At 36.7% G+C, this 12,763-nt stretch overlaps 1 protein-coding gene across 1 annotated transcript; it reads right to left on the reverse strand.

Annotated features, from left to right (window-relative positions):
* Positions 1-312: 312 nt before the first annotated feature.
* Positions 313-12,087, reverse strand: LOC136846356 (uncharacterized). Its single transcript, XM_067117156.1, has 3 exons — positions 12,021-12,087; positions 707-1,745; positions 313-574 (listed from the first exon to the last, which is right to left on the reverse strand). The coding sequence occupies exons 1-3, from the start codon at positions 12,085-12,087 to the stop codon at positions 313-315; spliced, it is 1,368 nt and encodes a 455-aa protein (XP_066973257.1).
* Positions 12,088-12,763: the final 676 nt, after the last annotated feature.

The raw sequence follows: 12,763 nt of genomic DNA on the forward strand, positions 1-12,763 counted from the left end.
AGGCAACGCGCTGGCGGACGGCGCACCACCGCTGCCGCCGCCGTATAGCCCCTCATCATCATCGACCGGAAGAGCACAGAGACCCAGGCACACACCTTCGCCGAGTCGCGGAGGGACCGACAACACCTGCCAATTTCCCGTCAGCGTTAGTGCCGGGAACCGTAAAAAGGTGATTCACCTTAGCAACAAGAGCAGGAGGAGGAGGAGGAGGAGGAGGAGGAGGAGGAGGAGGGAGAGGAGGAGGAGGAGGAGGACGCCGCTTAACCCTCTTCTTCTTCTTCTTCAACCGCGCTGCTGCTGCTGCTGCTGCGGTCAATTCTTCTGCAGCCTTCCTCTCCCACCTGTTATTCTTCGGCTTCCTAATATAGCGGCTAGGCTTAATATAGCGACTGGGTTTAATATAGCAACGCGGCTTAATATAGCAGCTGGGTTTAATATAGCAACGAGGCTTAATACAGCAACTAAGCTTAATATAGCAACTAGGCTTGATATGGCAACTAGGCTTAATAGAGCAACTACGCTTAATATTGAAACTAGGCTTAATAAAGCAACTAGGCTTAATATAGCAACTAGGCTTCATGTGGCAACTAGGCTTCATGTGGCAACTGGGCTTAATACAGCAACTAGGCTTAATACAGCAAGTAGGCCTAATACAGCAACTAGGCTTAATACAGCAACTGGGCTTAATATAGCAACGTGGCTTAACATAGCAACTAGGCTCAATATAGCAACGTGGCTTAATACAGCAACTAGGCTTAATATAGCAACTGGGCTTAATATAGCAACGTGGCTTAATACAGCAACTAGGCTTAATATAGCAACTGGGCTTAATATAGCAACGTGGCTTAATACAGCAACTAGGCTTAATACAGCAACTGGGCTCAATATAGCAACGTGGCTTAATACAGCAACTAGGCTTAATATAGCAACGTGGCTTAATACAGCAACTAGGCTTAATACAGCAACTAGGGTTAATATAGCAACGTGGCTTAATACAGCAACTAGGCTTAATACAGTAACTAGTCTTAATACAGCAACTAAGCCTAATACAACAGCTAGGCTTAATACAGCAACTGGGCCTAATACAGCAACTAGGCTTAATACAGCAACTAGGCTTAATGCAGTAACTAGTCTTAATACAGCAACTGGGCCTAATACAGCAACTAGGCTTAATACAGAAACTGGGCCTAATACAGCAACTAGGCTTAATACAGCAACTGGGCCTAATACAGCAACTAGGCTTAATACAGCAACTGGGCCTAATACAGCAACTGGGCTTAATACAGCAACTATGCTTAACACAGCAACTGGGCTTAATACAGCAACTAGGCTTAACACAGCAACTGGGCTTAATACAGCAACTAGGCTTAACACAGCAACTGGGCTTAATACAGCAACTAGGCTTAACACAGCAACTGGGCTTAATACAGCAACTAGGCTTAACACAGCAACTGGGCTTAATACAGCAACTAGGCTTAACACAGCAACTGGGCTTAATACAGCAACTAGGCCTAATACAGCAACTGGGCTTAACACAGCAACTAGGCCTAATACAGCAACTAGGCCTAATACAGCAACTAGGCCTAATACAGAAACTAGGCTTAATACAGTAACTAGGCTTAATACAGCAACTAGGCCTAATACAGCAACTAGGCTTAATACAGCAACTAGGCCTAATACAGCAACTGGGCTTAACACAACAACTAGGCCTAATACAGCAACTAGGCTTAATACAGCAACTGGGCCTAATACAGCAACTAGGCTTAATAAGCAACTGGGCTTAATACATTAGCTAGGCTTAACACAGCAAGTTCTCCTTCGGTGCATGCAAAGGAAAAAGGTTCCTCAAGTTCTCTCTCGGTTCATACAAAGTTTCTTGCGAGTTCTTGCAATCAAACCTATAGAGAACTCGGTCCAATTACACTACGAGCCGAAAGCAACCATGCCTGACAAGAAAAAAAAAAAAAAGACCATCCCCAATTTTCGTGTGTGTGCGAAAGAGAGCGCCCCAGGACAAGCTCTCGAAACATCGGCGAATTTGCGGTTTTCCTTTGTTTTGCAAAAGGCGGATTTCGATCTGGGGGTAATTGGAGATATCCTCCGCAGGGAGTTTATTGAGGATGCTTCGATCATTTGACGCCGGCAACTGAGTTCTAGACTGTAACGACCATTCTTCGTGAGCTCTAAGCTTTAAACATTTCTGTGTAGAATTTCCAAGGCACATCTGATTAGAGTTCTTCCTTTCTCGTCCTAACCCCACGCCATTTTTTTTGGGAGGGTGTGGTTTCCCCCCCTTTTTGGGGTGTGTGGTTCGCCCCCTTTTTGTGGGGTGTGGTTCCCCGCCCACCCTCGTTGGGTGTGCCCCAACACCCCCTTTTTTGTATTTGGGCATGGAATAAGTAAGAGTATTGAGTTACCAGTCACACAAGCTCCTGCATCCTAAAGGATATTATGAAAAAAAATTGAACTGGCTCATTTTGCTACCATCATCTGACAAAGCCAATTATATATATATATATATATATATATATATATATATACATATATATATATATATATATATATATATATATATATATATATATATATATATATATATATATATATATATCACCGTCCTCCGTCACCATCAATGGAAAAGCGATCTGAGTATCGTATTCCGAGCTTAAAACTTCGCGGACGACTGAGCAAGCGCAGTTACGCAACGTCCAAAATCCCCGCATTCATTTCCGTTTATAGACAAGCAGAGAAAGAACGAGAGAGGTCACGCCACAGAAAATCTTAAAAGTGGCAGGTTGCGTAACAGTTGAAACACCCCCCCAAAACGCCGTCTTGCATTTTAACCCTTTTGTCCCCGAATAGAAATCTAGTTGCGAAAGTCTGCATTTCCTACCTTTAATTATAGGGTCGGTGACAAGCCTGCTCGTCCTGATATTATTGGCGTTACACTGCGTGAGACCTCCTCCGTCACCTCCTCATTTTCTCCTGACAGAACATAGTAATGGAATACTTATTGCCAATAATCTTCCCTGCTTCCTCCGAGGTTATGAATTTTAAGTGAGTGCGGATCTCTCTCTCTCTCTCTCTCTCTCTCTCTCTCTCTCTCTCTCTCTCTTGTGAGATAGTGGTTGAAATTGGATGACTTCATGATCGAACTGGCGATGTGTTGGATTGCGTTACAAACTTAATTACAAAACAATACATAAGTAATTGAAATAGACCAGAAATTTAAATAAAATTAAAATACTTCGCGGTAAGAATACATTCCTAGCGATAAAATATGATGATAAAATATGATGTAGTATCACCAAATATGTCATAAAATACTAAAACATACTAAAGATAATTATAGTATGAATTCCGTCACTCAGGTAGTATACAAACACAACGACTCCGTGAAACCCGATTCGATTTTGTTTCTCGCTGTCGATAAATAAACAAAAACATTGAATCGAACCACACACCATTAGGGCTTTCTTACTGATGAAGGTTGGACATTCGTTGTAGAACGCTGAGAAATCTTATTCTCATTTCCATATCTATAGGCAAGACTGTGCTCGAGAAATAAATACAAAAAAATGCTGCAAATTTGGCGAGAGGTGACAATCTGGTGTGTGGCAACATCCTGCAAACTATTGAAAAAAAAATTGCCAATATAAGTTTTCTATCTCTTTGAAAATTTTAGACTTTCAAGTCACCTTATCACAAAGCAAGCCTCAAAAGCTGTTTGTTGTAAATATTATATGCTTTTATATAGTTTAATTCATAGCAGATATTTTGTGTTATTATACAGTTTAGTTCATTTCGGCCAAATAGTCGTATAGAGGTCCTATATGTAACAAAATTAAGTTCGCGCGTACGCTAATGACTGCAGTTTACTATGTAAGAAAATTAAAAATTTTAACTAAAAAAGATTTGACGAGAAAAAAAAAAAAAATAAAGCATACAAAAACTTAAGCACCATGAATTAATGACATAGAGACAAAAAATCTTCTTTGCTCAGTAACTGATTGATTTATGACTGCTAAAACTGGCGTCGCAACAGATTATTTACTCCGTAACTTTCATGAATTACGATTGTAAAGGTGTTACAAGCAAATGAATAAATAAAAATCTGTACTTGTGAAATACAGCAAAGTAATTTTTTTATTTTTTACTTAAACGGACATCGTAACTCCAAGTAGTTGCTTTGCTCACTGAGAGAGTTGAGAGCTGAATTTGTGTCAGTAAACATAGAATTTATAAGAAAATTACCAACACAGGATTTCCGAGAAATACATTATTTAAGAAAGGAATTTCTGATATTATGGTGATTTACAAGTTATTGAATTCTTTTTGTTGGGAATTCCATGGGCTTTTCTTTATTTGCCTGATTCTGTTCTATGTACTCGTAGACAAACACAGACAGACACGTATATATATATATATATATATATATATATATATATATATATATATATATATATATATATATATGTGTGTGTGTGTGTGTGTGTGTGTGAGTGTAACAAAATTTTCTCTATCAAACTGATCATAACTAAATCTCGAAAAATAAACCAAAAGCAGATTTTTACGTAACACCTAAATATTCGAAACCCCATCTTGCAAATAATAATAATAATAATAATAATAATAATAATAATAATAATAATAATAATAATAATAATAATAATAATAATAATAATAATAATAATTTCCTCTATGTCTTTTTGAATCTACTGCCCTTTCCATCCTAATTCAAGGAAGTCGCAATATGTTCCCTTTTTGTAGCTGCCACCAATCAGGCGAATGTTGTGGCAATGTCATTTCTTGTGAATTATGACGCGGCCTAGGGAGGGACCTCAGTCCACTGGTATATTCAATTACATTACGGTGATTTCCTTTTTGCATAAATCACCTGGTTATTGCATCTCTGATAAGAGCGTCATCGCCCTCTCGTCTATACTTCGTCGTGAAGGACTTTCAATAGAATAGTTGAAAATAAAAATAGATGGACAAAGTGAACGTGGAAAAAATAAGAATTAAAAAAATGGAAAAATATAAATAAACAGACAAAATGAACATGAAAAATAAGAATTACAAAATTTGAAAATAAAAATAAAAAAAAATTTAAAAATAGGAATAATAAAATATGGAAAAATAAAAACTAGCGGACAAAATGAACATGAAAAATAAAACTACAAAAAATAGGAAATAAAAATAAGTAGACAAAATAAAAAATAAAAATTACAAAAAACAGAAAAATAAAAATAGACAAAATGAAAAAAATATAATAAAAAATTGAAAAATAACAATAAGGAGACAAAATGAACATACAAAAGCAATAAAAAAGAAAAAAGAAATAAACAGACAAAATGAACATTAAAAAAAAATAAGAATGTACCTCCACGCCAAGCCCCGGGAGGACCGTGACAAATGTCACCATCCAAACCTGTCATTAACGTCAAACCGGGCGTCCCTTTCGCGAAGGGCGGGGTGGGGGGCGAGCCCCCCCAAAAACCCCTTATCCTTTATCACCCCTTTTTCCCCGCCCTCTACAAAACCGACACGTACCCTTTCACCTGCAGGAAACAAGTCTTCCCCTCCCTCGCCGAGGTAAAGAGAGGTAGTCCAACCCCTCCCTCGCCGAGGTAACCGTAGGTTCCTCTTGCAGTCGCCCTCCTCGCCGAGGTAAAGAGAGGCCCTCGCAGTCGTCTTCCCTCACCGAGGTAAAGATAGGGTCACCGTAGTCGTCTTCCCTCACCGAGGTAAAGAGAGGTTCCTTGCAGTTCCCCTCCCTCACTGAGGTCGATTCCTAGCAGTCCAACTCCCTCGCTGAGGTAAACAGAGGTTCCTCTCGCAATTCCCACTCCCTCACGAAGGTAAAGACAGTTTCCTCCCTCACCGAGACAGATTCCTGGCCGTCCAACTACCTCACCGAGGTAAAGAGAGGTTCCTCGCTGTCCAGCCCCTCCCTCGCCGAGGTAAAGAGAGGTCCCTCACCTCCTCCGTAGGGCGAAACTGGGACAAAGGGGCTTCAAATTTGAACGAAATCAATGAGGAGGACTCTACCGCCGCCGTCGCCGGTGCAGCGTCGGAAACTTTTCGAAGTGATGCGTAGCAAAGGTGACCTTTCGGAGTTAGGGGGGCGATCCCGGCGCCCCCTGGCCCTTGTATCCGTGGGAAAATGGGCTACTAGTTTTCGGCAATAGCTACAATTCTTTTTTTTTTTTTTTTTTTTACTGCGCGTCAAGAAAGTACAACGCAGTTCTCAGTGGTATTATTATTATTATTATTATTATTATTATTATTATTATTATTATTATTATTATTATTATTATTACTTTACTTTGACACGATATTTATAGATTTATAGGATCCACATTACGTCTCTTTTAACTTTAAATAAGATACAACTTTTCCACACATTTTTCCTTCAGGCCCTGGTTTCATACGCGTACAGTTAGGCCTATTACACTCGTTGTTAAGATTCAGACTGTATTACAGGGATACTGTAACAAACGCACTGTTCTTCTGCAGTATTTTTTCAGGAAATATTGTTTTTGCTAACAAGCACGAATTACACTTTAACAATACGGGTTTATATATCAAGCTGGAGGTATTGAAGTTACAATTAGATAATACCGTTTTTCATGTATACTTTTATAATACTGTTATTGATATCAAGCTGGAGGTGTTGAAATTACAATTAGATAATACTGTTTTTCATATATACTTTTATATAATACTGTTATTGATATCAAGGTGGAGGTGTTGAAGTTACAATTAGATAATACTGTTTTTGATATCAAGCTGGAGGTATTGAAATTACAATTAGATAATACTGTTTTTGATATATACTTTGATAATACCTTTTGATATCAAGGTGGAGGTGTTGAAGTTACAATTAGATAATACTGTTTTTGATATATACTTTGATAATACTGTTTTTGATATATACTTTGATAATACTGTTTTTGATATCAAGCTGGAGGTGTTGAAATTACAATTAGATAATACTGTTTTTGATATATACTTTGATAATACTGTTTTTGATATCAAGCTGGAGGTGTTGAAATTACAATTAGATAATACTGTTTTTGATATATACTTTGATAATACCTTTTTGATATCAAGGTGGAGGTGTTGAAGTTACAATTAGATAATACTGTTTTTGATATATACTTTGATAATACTGTTTTTGATATATACTTTGATAATACTGTTTTTGATATCAAGCTGGAGGTGTTGAAATTACAATTAGATAATACTGTTTTTGATATATACTTTGATAATACCTTTTGATATCAAGGTGGAAGTGTTGAAGTTACAATTAGATAATACTGTTTTGATATATACTTTGATAATACTGTTTTTGATATATACTTTGATAATACTGTTTTTGATATCAAGCTGGAGGTGTTGAAATTACAATTAGATAATACTGTTTTGATATATACTTTGATAATACTGTTTTTGATATCAAGCTGGAGGTGTTGAAATTACAATTAGATAATACTGTTTTTGATATATACTTTGATAATACCTTTTTGATATCAAGGTGGAGGTGTTGAAGTTACAATTAGATAATACTGTTTTTGATATATACTTTGATAATACTGTTTTTGATATATACTTTGATAATACTGTTTTTGATATCAAGCTGGAGGTGTTGAAATTACAATTAGATAATACTGTTTTTGATATATACTTTGATAATACTGTTATTGATATCAAGCTGGAGGTGTTGAAGTTACAATTAGATAATACTGTTTTTGATATATACTTTGATAATACTGTTTTTGATATATACTTTGATAATACTGTTTTTGATATCAAGCTGGAGGTGTTGAAATTACAATTAGATAAAACTGTTTTTGATATATACTTTGATGATATTGTTTTTGATATCAAGCTGGAGGTGGTGAAATTACAATTAGATAATACTATTTTTGATATATACTTAGATAATACTGTTTTTGATATCAAGCTGGAGGTGTTGAAATTACAATTAAATAATACTGTTTTTGATATATACTTTGATAATACTGTTTTTGATATCAAGCTGGAGGTGTTGAAGTTACAATTAGATAATACTGTTTTGATATATACTTTGATAATACTGTTTTGATATATACTTTGATAATACTGTTTTTTGATATCAAGCTGGAGGTGTTGAAATTACAATTAGATAAAACTGTTTTTGATATATACTTTGATGATATTGTTTTTGATATCAAGGTGGAGGTGGTGAAATTACAATTAGATAATACTATTTTTGATATATACTTAGATAATACTGTTTTTGATATCAAGCTGGAGGTGTTGAAATTACAATTAAATAATACTGTTTTTGATATATACTTTGATAATACTGTTTTTGATATCAAGCTGGAGGTGTTGAAATTACAATTAAATAATACTGTTTTTGATATATACTTTGATAAAATACTGCTTTAAACTGTTTTTTTATATCAAGGGCGAGGCACTCAAGTTACATTCTGATACCCGTGATTTTTATTAGCAAGAAAACTCTATAAATGCAAGTCTCTTTGTCTGACAGAAGGTGGTCAAGTTTTTATCACTGTGTGATGAAGGGCAAGGAAGTTTTTTTTTTTTTTATCAGCAACTAACAGCAGTCATGGAAGAGTTTTTACCGGCAGCTGACAATTAAACTGGGAGAGTTCTTACCGGTACATATACTCTGGGCAAGTTTGGGTCCTCTTTTGAATTTGCAAACTACGAGAATGTTGATATATGTGTGTGTGTATATGCATATATAATGTGTGTGTGTAATATATACAGTATATGTATATATATAAATACATATGTACATATAAACATATATATATGTATACATATATACATATATATAATATACATGTATATATATGCATATTGAAAATTTACAATCAAACAAGAAAATTACGCATTTTGTTTAAGGAACGATACATCGTTAACACACAAATACCATACGTAAACAATATAACCATTAATGCCCACCTGCGCACACATACATACAAACATACACAACCACAGATATCTTACGAACAATGATTATTAAAGATACACAGATAATATCCATTTTTTTTTATGACAATCCCACACTGCTGATCGCACTGAAGGTTACGTCAATGCCTATCGTTCCGTCCGCGATAGCGCAAAGGTCACAATACTTTTCTTATCGCACGATAAAAAGAGATTATTGACTTGTAATGCTATACAAAGAATATTCCTTTTTTCTGGCGTTTTTTTTCCAACTGAGCTATCAAAAAGCCCTTTATTCAAAACAAATACTTGAAATAATACTCAAACTTTGACATGGAGCTATTTCGAGGTTCCTTGGGACGTTTCATGTTTTTTTTTTTTTTAAGAACAGAACAGAACATAGAATTTAGGCCAAAGGCCAAGCACTGGGACCTATGAGGTCATTCAGCGCTGAAACGGAGACCGAGAGTAAAATAAAAGGCTCGACAGGTGTAACAGGAGGAAAACCTCAAAGCAGTTGCACTACGATTCAATTGTTAGGAGAGGGTGGAAAGTAAGATGAAAGAAAGAGAATTTGAGCGGAGGTACAGTAAAAGGAATGAAAGCAGTTGCAGCTTTTTTTTTTTTTTGTAAGTAACAGAATACCATTAAAAATATCCAATTTACACAACTTCGACAAGCAATGAAAAATCGCCAACATTTTTTTTTTTTTGAAAGCCCGCTTACGGGTATAAAATATGGCATAATTGTACCTCTGGCATCATTCGCCTTCTGAAAATGGTAGAAAGCTCTGCCGAAACGCCAAGAAAATAAATGAACTTTTGGATAGCTGGTGTATATTTTATCTGCTGCTTCTGCAAACAACCTCATTCGGGAGGTTGAGAAACAACATCAACAACAACAGTAATAACAAGTAAAAAATGCGCCGAAGTTTCTCCGGCGCAATCGAGTTTTCTGTACAGCCGCTACAGCTTATAATCAAGGGCACCGAAAACAGATCTATCTTTTGGTGGTCCGGCTATAATGCTATATGAGCCGCGGCCCTTGAAACTTTAACCACGGCCCGGTGGTGGCCTATTCTATATCGTTGCCAGAAGCACGATTATGGATAATTTTAACTTTGAATAAAATGAAAAAACTACTGAGGCTAGAGGGCTGTAATTTGGTATGTTTGATGATTGGAGGGTGGATGATCAACATACCAATTTGCAGCCCTCTAGCCTTAGTAGTTTTTAAGATCTGAGGGCGGACAAAAAAGTGCGGACAAAATAAAGTGCGGACAGAATAAAGTGCGGACGGACAGACAAAGCCGGCACAATAGTTTTCTTTTACAGAAAACTAATAATAATAATAATAATAATAATAATAATAATAATAATAATAATGTGCGCACCTAACATAGCACACAACTGACTTCGTCTAGAATTACCTTGTAGCAACGCAGACAGTAGTTGTCCATACCCACCCTATTTTCATACAAAGGATGAACTACTTACGCAAAAAACGTTCAGGGCTCCAACGTTGCTCCAACATGCCCTTAGGGCACAGGTCTTCTGCCCCATAATTATACTGCTGTACCAGATACCCTCTGGAGAACAACACTTACGTTCTACACCAGTCTCAATATATACAGTATGTATATGTATATATATATATATATATATATATATATATATATATATATATATATATATATATATATATATATATATATATCAGCTGAAGGTGGACCATGAAACCCTACTAAATTCAAATTCTTTATTTCAACGTTTCTAATAACTTTATTACATCATCAGTCTGTTAATAAAGAATAAAATTACTCTAAAAATCAACAAAACTCATAAAATACAGCACAATTAGAATACCAGATAAATACAGGAAAACACACACATATACACACACACATATATATATATACATATATGTATCTATATACCTATATACATAACCACTCGACTATTAATCATCACCACACCTGAAGACAAGAATATTACCAGGTCTATATAAGGCAGCGGGAATTCGATGAATTTCATCATTTAATTCTGTAACGAAATGTATGGTTATCCTACAATGCATTGAATACACATATACGAGAGAGACAGAGAGAGAGAGAGAGAGAGAGAGAGAGAGAGAGAGAGAGAGAGAGAGAGGACAATTTCTCCTCCCAGAGGGGGACCGTTCCGACCGAACCACGTTCGGCAAACACCGACCGAAGAACCTGGACCGCTCGCTCATAGACACTTCAGTCTCTGAAATCACGCTCGCTAAACAGGGGCGGCTTCGAGTGCCTCGTCAGAGAACTTCGTCGTGATGATCGCGCCCTTTGGCGAGGAAGAAATGAATCGTTGCCGAAAGGACAAACAGCTTCAGCGCGAGGATCTTTGTTGAGTGGTTATGGTTGACTTCTGATATTACGGCCGGGAGGGATTTGGGAGTTTAAGTGAGTTTAGATAAATATGATTTGATTTTAAATTGTTTAGGCTGTCAGGGCAAGAGGTGTCAGGAGAGAGAGAGAGAGAGAATTGATTGATTGATTGATTTATGATTGATAAAACTGGCGTCAAACAACTAGGTTATTGACAACGAGAGAAAGAGAGAGAGGTATATATATACATATATATATATATATATATATATATATATATATATATATATATATATATATATATAGAGAGAGAGAGAGAGAGAGAGAGAGAGAGAGAGAGAGAGAGAGAGAGAGAGAGAGAGAGAGAGGCAAATATACATTCAGCACAAAGTTTGGACAGACAAATTGATTTACTTCTATATTCTGTTCAGCTAAATTCGCTAGTGAATACTTTAAAGTCAATTCATGCAGATTTATTTATACCTTAGAATTCAGTTTTGCAAAATAAAAACGTGAAACAACGTATTCACTTACTTATTCCAAATTAAAATTATAATTATAATAAAGGAGTCATACTTACAATTATCATGTCCATATCGCCACTGGCCTCTGGAAGACTTCGCTTGACTTTCTCCTCTTCTTTCTCTCTGATTCCGCCTTCTGCGCCGCCTTCAGGCTATGGACTCACCATCCGTATCTTCCATTGCCTCATTTATCTCTATCCGATCAGCCTTAGGCCTGACGGAAGTTCTCATTTTCGGGAAAAAAATGGCTTCTCTTTTTTCTTCGAGATTTCACGATCCATCTTAGCATGACCGAATCATATCATTCTCTGTCGTTATTATTAGGTACCACTCAGGCTTACCTGACGTCAGTCTGCGTCAGGTTATTGGGTACCGCTCCGGCCTACCTGACGCCAGTCTGCGTCAGGTTATTAGGTACGCTCCGGCTTACCTGACGCCAGTCTGCGTCAGATTATTACCTACCGCTCAGGCTTACAAGACTTCAGTCTGCGTCAGGATGATACAGGCCATTATCAGTCTTCTTTTGAGAGATTATGACAGTAGATGCAATAATGCTGTGATTTTCGAACTTGTTTGAGGCTACAGGCCGAACCACCAATTTCAATAATACTGTCTTCCGCCAAAGGTCCTGGAACGCGCTGGTGAGAAGCACTGTCCTGGAAAAACAAATAGGGTTTCTCTGTCACCATCACCAAATCGAAGTTCGTTGTATATCATAGAAATGACGGTAATCCAAAATTCATTATTATAATCGACAAGTATGACAACCTTCAACAACTTTAGTGACCATTGTCCTCCATAGTGACTTGAATGGTTATGCCTCATTTGAATTACTTTTTACCTCCCAGACTCAATCACGGGTGCACGGAAGTGTTTCATGCATTATATTTCGTCAGTTAACCTTGAA

The sequence above is a fragment of the Macrobrachium rosenbergii genome, chromosome 15 (assembly GCF_040412425.1).
Source record: "Macrobrachium rosenbergii isolate ZJJX-2024 chromosome 15, ASM4041242v1, whole genome shotgun sequence".
Lineage (NCBI taxonomy): Eukaryota > Metazoa > Arthropoda > Malacostraca > Decapoda > Palaemonidae > Macrobrachium > Macrobrachium rosenbergii.

Excerpts from the sequence above, each read along its gene's own strand:
- LOC136846356 (XM_067117156.1), bottom strand. The coding sequence starts at position 12,087 with ATGAGAACTTCCGTCAGGCCTAAGGCTGATCGGATAGAGATAAATGAG. Across the intron at positions 1,746-12,020 it reads GGCAATGGAAGATACGGATG|GCCCAGTTGCTGTATTAAGC; the intron begins GTGAGTCCATAG and ends TTGCTGTATTAG. Across the intron at positions 575-706 it reads ATATTGAGCCTAGTTGCTAT|CCTAGTTGCTATATTAAGCC; the intron begins GTTAAGCCACGT and ends TGCCACATGAAG.